This window comes from Falco naumanni, chromosome 9 (assembly GCF_017639655.2).
Source record: "Falco naumanni isolate bFalNau1 chromosome 9, bFalNau1.pat, whole genome shotgun sequence".
NCBI classification, from domain to species: Eukaryota; Metazoa; Chordata; class Aves; order Falconiformes; family Falconidae; genus Falco; species Falco naumanni.
This window is the reverse complement of record NC_054062.1, coordinates 28,410,175-28,418,626: the sequence shown is the minus strand read 5'-3', so window position 1 is coordinate 28,418,626 and position 8,452 is coordinate 28,410,175. Positions and strand designations below refer to the sequence as shown.

Below are 8,452 nucleotides of genomic sequence, written 5' to 3'. Positions count from 1 at the left end.
AGCCAGCCTGGAGCATTCCTGCCCCCGCAACAGCAGTCCCATGTACAGACAAGATGACAGGCCTGAAGGCGTATAAAATCTGATGCCAGACTATGAAATGTCAAGAAACCTCTCCCCTCTCAGCTTTCCCTCGAAGTCTTCCATAATACAATCAAAAACGAGCATAACAGTGAATTACAAGCACCCTTTCTTCCTATGAAAGGGCTGGGGCAAAATCCATCCTTGTTTTCCAGCCACTTGCCAGGTTCTGTATTACAAAGAAAGATGGCCCTACCTAGGGAAAGGGTGGGGAGGAAGAACGGGAAAGGACTGGGAACAGGACTGACCACTCCTGAGAGCTGGTAGGAACACCAGTAGGGTTGAAGTCAGGAGTTGGTGACTACCTATGGTGTTGTGCTCAGCGGTGTGGGCAATAGGGTACATTAGGGGCACTGCCTTTCTCAATCTTGAGGCTTCTAACATCAGCATCCTTACCATCCAAACCCTCCCGAGCGCACGGAGGGCAGCAGGGAAGCATTCGAGGAAGAGGTGGTGCAGGTTCCTGCGCTAGCACATCTGTGCTCCCCTCTGCACCCTGCCACCGGGGCCTCTCCCGCCCCTCTCCAGGAAAGCGAAGTTTGAAGGAATAAGGAGAAGCAAGAAGGTATTTGAGGAAAAACATGAGCCTGAATTTTTACGAAGAGCCAGAGCAGCTCAATCTCCTTCACAGCGGAGACTGCCAGCGAGCTCCGGGGGACGGTGCTGGCCGCAGCTGCCCGGGGATGCTCTGTCCAAACGTCGCGTCCCGTCCCTGCCTAGCGCCGTGCGAACGCGCAGAAATGCACCCACCGGGTGGTGCTGCTGCATCGCCCGGCGTGGGGACCGGGCAGGGCTGAGCCGGGCTGGGGAAGCGGGCGAAGGGAAACCCACGTTCCGCCGTGCCCCAGCCCAGCCCTCGGCTCGCCAGGCACGAATCCAGCACCGCGAGTGGCGCAGGGGACAAGGAGGGAAGGCAAGCCTTCAGGAAGTATTCATTTATGAATCAAAAGCACCGTCTAAATTACATTGAAAACTCTGCGGGAATACACCAGTACAGTTACTTAGAAGCTATTACTTATTGAGGCAATCCCAACTAAGGTATTTATTGAGGCAGTCCCAACTAAGGGCTTTGCTATGCTGACCAAGAAGTACCGTTACAGCTTAACTTAAACAAGCTCTTCCTTCTCATATAAGTATTTCGAACACTTCAGAAAGCAAACAAGGAATTGTTGTGGCAATATAAAATGCATTCACCATATAGTAGCACAGAGAACGTTTGTTTTTCATGAGATAAAATATCATTCAAGCTGGCAGAAATGTTTCAGGCTCAAAGTTTTCTTTTTTTTTTTATTCCTCCCCCCCCCCCCCCCCCCCCGCCCCCCCCCCCCCGCCCCTAGAAACAGGGTTATTGTTCAACGGAAGGTACTTGACTTTTCCAATGCTGTTTTCACACAATTTTTCAGTGTAGAATGTATTAAGTGTTCCAAAGCTGTTCTGATAAAAATTATCACTAGAACAAAAGCAATTTCAAAAGAATGATGATTTACCCATTTCAAACCTCATGCAATGAGAAACAGGGTAACTTCAGCAGCTGTAAGCAGTTTCACCTACACGGAATTCCTGTTCCCTGAATGGAACGGAGTATTATCCCAGGCAGGATTCATTTGAGGTAGGCTCCCCCTGGCTCAGACAGACGTTACCCCAGCCAAGCCAGACCACCGTCCCAGGAAGCCAAGAGGCTCAGTGGTGCAGTGCCCCATCCGGGCTCATACCCAGCAATGCTCCGCAGGGCTGGTGGGAAGAGGCAGTGGCAGCCTGGCAAATTGTTCACAGCTAGCCCAGGTATCTCTGCTTACCGCTGCACTGAGCCATGCCGGGAAATGCCCTCTATGGAGAACAGCCCGAATACTGTCACCTCTGAAAAAACATTGCAGATACAATAAATCATTCTTTAAAAACAGAGTAATCCAGAAACTTCCATATATGCGTCACCTGAAATATTTCACATGGCAGGATGAAGGTGGACTGTTCAGTTTGGGTTGTGTGGACCAAGGGGTAGAAGTTTGGCATGAGGTTTCACATACCTGGATTTATTCCCGTCTCTTCCACTCACAGGTCATTTCTTGTTACTCTTCTTTCCTTCTGTTTCTTGGTGGGAAAATTCTTGACAGGGTTGATGTTTCAGTGTGTTTTAGGCACAGAAAGCATCATTCTGGTATACAACCTTTTGTCCATTGGCTTAAGTCAGAGCAGAAACAGTGTTAGAAAACCCTGAAAAAATTCTACCATTTTCTACAAAAGGTCTGTATATAAACCCACTTGAATATTTTCTGTTAAATCTGATATTTAAAACAAGAAATGCTGCCTTAAACACATAAATGGAAAAGCCTATGAAAAAATATCTTGAAATAATAATAATAATAAAAATATTTTAAAAAGCTAATAATTCATTACACAGTATCGTTTACTAGGATAAAAATACATATAGTATTATTCCAACAGGCTTTTACAATATGCAGATCTGGCATGAACTGCTGACACAGTGATGTCGTAAAGTTTTTTGTAATGTAAATACAGTGGTAATTTATAACTTGTTGAAAATAACTTATCTTCTTTGTAGACCACACTATTTCCTACTTTTTTAATATTAAAATTTTGCATTAACATCTAAACCAGTATCTTAATCTCTAATTAATAAAGCCACTCCCCAATGCATATTTTTCCTGACTCATTAAGAAATAAATACTCATGAGTAATTTTTTGTCTTTTTTTATGAACCTTATGTTTAAATTAAAATTAGTACCCAAGACTTAATTGCCATGCAGAGCTGGAAACTGGAAAAAGGTTATATCATTAGCTTTAAGCAGTTTTTGCACTCCCATCTCTTATTCTGTGGTCTGTGCACATAAATCATGCTACTGGCTCTGACTGTACTTCTGAAGCAGGGCAGTAAGAAATGCTTTGTTTGAGCACAGACAACCAAAGTCAAAGAACTTTAATATGTTATATTTCAAATATGCATGAATAATAAAACTACTTGATACACATACTATTCATATATATATATGTAAATACATTATATACCTATGGCTGTACTCTTGATCTAAATCAAACTGTTAAACATCAGTCTATGTTGCTTTCCCTTCTGAAGCACAGAGCTGAATAGGACACCACGAGCAACCATTGCTACACTGCAGATGATTAGCAAAACTAGTAGTTCAGCATTGATTACAATTATTTGGACTCTGATCAATTTGCTAATGAACAGAACGCAGCTGTACACAGCATCAAATGACAGAAATGATTTGCATTGCAGACTGTGAAGTTCCTCCAATGTTGACAACAGTCTCACTCTGGAAACATACAATCATCCCATTATTTATTAGACCATCACATCAGTAATTTAACCCATGAGCTACACTCATTCTATAGCTCCCGTGTCACAGCCAGTCTGTAATATATTCCTCATACACATGGCAGGAAACCATTGGCAAATTGCCACAGTTGTGTTCTGGCCATCCAGGACAAGTGACCTGATCAGCTCTTCAGCTGGCACAAACAAGTAATTTGCACCACCTGAAGCCACAGCTCCTGGGCACGAAGAGAGACAGACTTGTCACTGCAATGCACAGAAAAAAACTTTGCCAACATTCTCTTTACTAATAGCCTGTGGAGCAGGCAGCCTCTCACTCATCTGCTTGTACAGCCTCTACATTTCTTCAACAGCTGCTGATTTTACAGAAGGAAGAGGCTCTGTATTTGGGAACACACGAGCTCCTCCTCTGCTCTCCTGGGCTGCCTTTGGGCTTCAAACTAATGCAGCTAAAGCAGGTTTGTCTATCAGTGTGCTTAGTCCCCTGGCACAGATTTACTCTTGTTCAGATAGGAGGGCAGCCACAGCACCTCTTCCACCCTCCCAGACAAGGATCAGCTGGATGATCATACCTGGAAAGTCAATGCTTAAAAAAATCAAGCTTTAAAGATATCCAGGAGAAAAATAGCAAGCACCTAAAAATTTTGCTGTAGGGGCTTGCGAAAGTAGATCTAAAACCATATTTGAAATGAAATTGCAATGTATGTACAAAATTCAGGCACATTGTAAAAACTAAAGCTGCTTCAGAGATACTTTCAGCATAAATCACAGTTTCCTGCCTGATCTTCTAAAAAACAAAAACACAACAAAAAAAGGCTTTGGCATTTGAAACAGTCATTTTCAAAGAGTTTAATGCAGACTGATAGATGTGGAACGTTTTTTGTTGTGTGTGTGATTACTCCATTGAAACATAATAGACCAGAACACCAGTTTTGGTGACTGATTACTTTATAGTTTTATTTTGATTGTAGCCAATTATCATCTTTGAGATTACCTGTGGAGCTGACATATTGCATTTCAAATAAATCTGTGATCATTTGTATCTACAAACTCTATTTTCAGTCTAGCTTTCTTCTATTACTGCATTGACTTGGTATTACTGTTGCTGTGCATAGATTTTAGACAACTAAAACATGACAGAAAAATCTAAATGAGAGTTGCCTTGTTTCACAGAAGTAGTATCTTCAACAGCATAACACTATAGAGCTACCACCGCCTCACTCATGGCTGTGCAGTACTGAATCTTGTCAGTACTTGTCATCTGTTGTTGTAGCTGTTTTTATCCACCGCCAAAAATTCAATGTCCTTTTGGTCTAATTCTGCTGTGACAGAATAAGCTATTGCTCCATTTGTCCAGATGTGCTGTTTTGTGCCCGTATCATTGGTGAGTGACCGCAAATACGTTCTTTTGATTTTCTTTGCTAGTCTTGCAACGCACAATAATGTTGAACTACATATCATAGAAAATCCACACAGGAGGAATGATGCAGTATAGCTGCCAGTTGTGTCCACAAGCCAACCTGCAGGAAAAAGAAAAAAATCATGTTTTTTTAAAGGTCCGCCAGAATACTGATAATTTACAAATGCTGTGATCAACAGGAGTTTTATGAATGTCTGGAGTTATCATGTTTAAATACAATCCAACAATACATGTTCATATCACCATCGGTATACTTCTACCTCCTGGGGCAGGGGAGGGATTTGTCCTCAGGAGGCAGATAAGATTTTTATGGGTTTTTGTTTGAAGGTTAAATCCATGAGAAAAGGCACAGCAGTCATCACCACAATATTAAATAAACATCTTTTGACTGCATGGATTTAACTGGTAGTCTTTAGACATGCTTAGAGCGCCCTGGGATTAAATACTGTGTGCATGAGATCCTTTTGCAGAAACATCTAGTGAGTTATGCCCTAGGCTCATGCATCACCTAAAATAATTCAGTTTTGCAGTAACTTTTGCTATGGAAAAATAAATTAAAAGCTTCAGAAGCAGGGATTAATTAGGTGAACAGCAGACAAAATACGCAAGACATATGTATACATGGTTGTTTGAAAAAAAGATCTCTGACCTTCCACAGTATTCAAAACTGTGTCAAGCTCTTTCTAAAGAGAGTACAGCTCTCATCCTTACTTCACTGTAACGGAACCAACAGGGAAAATGATGACTAGATATTACAGTGATGAGCTTGTGACCAAACAGTAGCAAAGCTGACTCACCCACCTGTTCAAAGCAGTTTGAAGATGAAAAGATCAAGCCCTCCAAACCAAAAAATACTTTGGAATGAAACTCTCTTTAGGCTACATTTTCAAAATCATGTAATTTCACAGTGAAATATTTTGTTCTTTCTACTTGCACGATTTCTGAACTACATGGTGACATAACAGCTCTTAGAAGCCCCATTCCATACTGTTTTTTTTTAATTCAGCTCCCTCTATATGTAGAAATCAGCCCATCAAGACAAGGCTTAGGTGGGATCTAAGTCTTATGAAGGTCTAGGTGTGTTATTTCTCTGCCTAGGGGCTACCTCCACATTTAGTGTGCATTTGCTGTCTTTCCTCTCCTTTCACATCACACCAATAGGCAAATCTGAAGCAGCGATAAGATTATAGGAAAGTAATTTGTGAACTGACCTGCAACAGGCGGGCTCACTAAATATGGTATGGCATGTAGAAAATACACGACACCCAGTGCTGATGATAAGGAAGAAGTTCCCACTACATCTGCTGTCATAACTGGGATCAGCGTTACATAGGCTCCATCGAAGTAACCAAAGGTAAATGAGAAAGGCACAAGCAAGGGGAAGTTTTGGAGAACTGGCAGGAGAAGACAACAAAGGCCATCCATTCCCACAGCAAAGAGGTAGCAAAAGTGCCGATGCTTCTTCAGACACCTGCAAATTTCAAAACAGAAAAGAAAAAGATTATCACTAGACACAGCATCTCAGTTTCTATGTCCTGGCATGCAGCACTTCAGTTTCTCTCTTATACATAGCTCAATTTTAAGTCCATTTTCTTACACAGTCTTTAAGATGAAAACCTCAGCACTGGCAAGCCCAGGTAGGGAAAGCGGCCCACCTGCAGCTGCAGAAACAGCTGGTAAGCAACAGCCCATGCTGCCTGCAGTGTTCTTCAGGCTGCTCCTAGTGAGGGGAGCCCATTCCACTGCAAGGATTTTGCAGTCCTCTGAAGTTTCAATGTACGAAGCAGTATTTCATCAGGCTTTTTACATTCCAGCTCAGCAAGGTGCTCCAACGATTACACAAAAAATATTACAGTATACCTCTCTTAATCGTCATCCTTCCCATCAGCCCTTAAACACTGGAGATAGCATGAGCTAAGTGAGATGGCAATTCCCTTTCTCCCTGCCCCACAAAGCCAATAACTGATTTTTCCCACAAACTGAATAAGCACGAAGAATGTGTCCTTTAGAATCAAAATCTTTCTTAATTTAGCCTGTCTCTACTGATGTTACAGATGTCTGGAGTGAGCTGAGTTAGCAAAGCATGGTGAGCTTTACATACTGGAGAATGTGAAACAATTTTAGGTCAGTCCTCCTGAGTACGTGTCTGACAGTGTAAAGCCAGCCCCTTGACCCTCTTCCATAACTCCTGTGCCTCCCCAGCAGCACGAAAGAGATGAAAAGGCAGAGGAAGCAGAGTGTGATCCTCTAGGAGACAGGTACAGAGGATCACACTCAACGTATCTCAGGCAGGGGGTTACATTTCTACTGTCAAATGCGAGTGCTTTGCACAAACACATAATTTCTTCAGGGCGAAAAAAGGTACTAAACCAGCAGAATTGAACAAACTCAAAAGAGACAAAAACATTAAATAGTAAGCATTTCTGAAAGTTAGACTGTGTGGTGCTCTTTGTTCTGTTTTTGTTTTTGTTGTTGTTGTTATTGTGTGTGTACATGCTACAGAAAAAGTCCATACTGTTAACTTTTAAATGTATTATACCTCACCTGGATCCAGCCTCCCACCAGCTAAAGCTTACACTTGCTTAGCCATAAGCCATTACCTTCTGTCTGTTAGCCATCCAAAGGTGATATTACCAATGATGTCTATGACACCAAGTATGGACATGAGGAAGGCAGCCTGGTGATGACTCACTCCAACGCTCAAAGCATAAGGCACTAGGTAGACAAAAAGAGGGCTACAGCCATATGCCATAAATAAAACTGACACTGCCAGCACCATGAAGCCTGGCAACAGTAAAAAGTCGTATTCCTTCCATGAACAGTAGCATAAACATTCACGAGACCACACTTTGATTACAGGTGAACAGATGGACATTCGCTTTAAGTCTTGTTTCTGCTCTTTGGGGACATAATCCTGTTCAAGAAACTCAGGAGCAGTTTTACGGTCCTCTTTAAGAGCAATAGGCCGCATCAAGGCACCACAGACACAGAGGTTTAAAACAAAACCTCCCAGGATGAGTAAAGCTCCACGCCAGGAAAACTGCTCGATTAAGAGCTGGACCACAGGGGCCAGGATGAAGGTACCGATTCCACTTCCTGACATGGCTATTCCATACGCCAGTGCTTTTCTTTCGTTGAAGTATTTGCCCACCATGGCGATGGCTGGAGAGTAACAGAGTGCAAACCCAAGTCCTAGAAGAGAAAGCACAGTGCAGATGGCTTAATACTACGCACGACATACGGAACACATTAAATTAAACCACATAACCTACTTTCATTAGCACAAATGACTGGGAAGCTTTTTCTGATTCTGTATCATGCACAGTGTGAAGAGAAACCAGGCTGACTCCTTTACTCCACTGTCAGAGTCATGGGCTTGACAAACGTAACAGATCATCATTAACCAGCAATAACAGGGCTCAGCAAGAAGTGATGGGGTTCACTTAATAACAAGAACAAGGACAATCAATAAACATCAGGGAAATGGTGTGTCAGCCTCTCCCGGATGCAAGATGAGGTCTTGTTTCAGGGACTGTGCAGATGCTGGCACCAAGCACACTGTCCTGATGAAGCACCACTCTGTGTTTCGGTCTGTTGCAACCCTGAACATTAGTTTTCAGGTCTCTGAAACACAGTACAAC

The 8,452-nt window shown here is 42.5% G+C and overlaps 1 protein-coding gene across 15 annotated transcripts in view; it reads right to left on the bottom strand.

Moving 5' to 3' along the window:
- Positions 1-3,000: 3,000 nt before the first annotated feature.
- SLC16A12 (solute carrier family 16 member 12) overlaps positions 3,001-8,452 on the bottom strand; it is a 37,663-nt gene continuing 32,211 nt past the window's right edge. For all 15 annotated transcript variants that reach the window (XM_040606147.1, XM_040606140.1, XM_040606148.1 and 12 more), the window contains 3 exons: positions 7,412-8,003; positions 6,023-6,282; positions 3,001-4,911 (listed from right to left, as the gene is read on the bottom strand). In XM_040606147.1, coding sequence (XP_040462081.1) covers positions 4,649-4,911; positions 6,023-6,282; positions 7,412-8,003 — 1,115 coding nt within the window. In that variant the 3' untranslated portion in view covers positions 3,001-4,648. The remainder of the gene's footprint in view (positions 4,912-6,022; positions 6,283-7,411; positions 8,004-8,452) is intronic.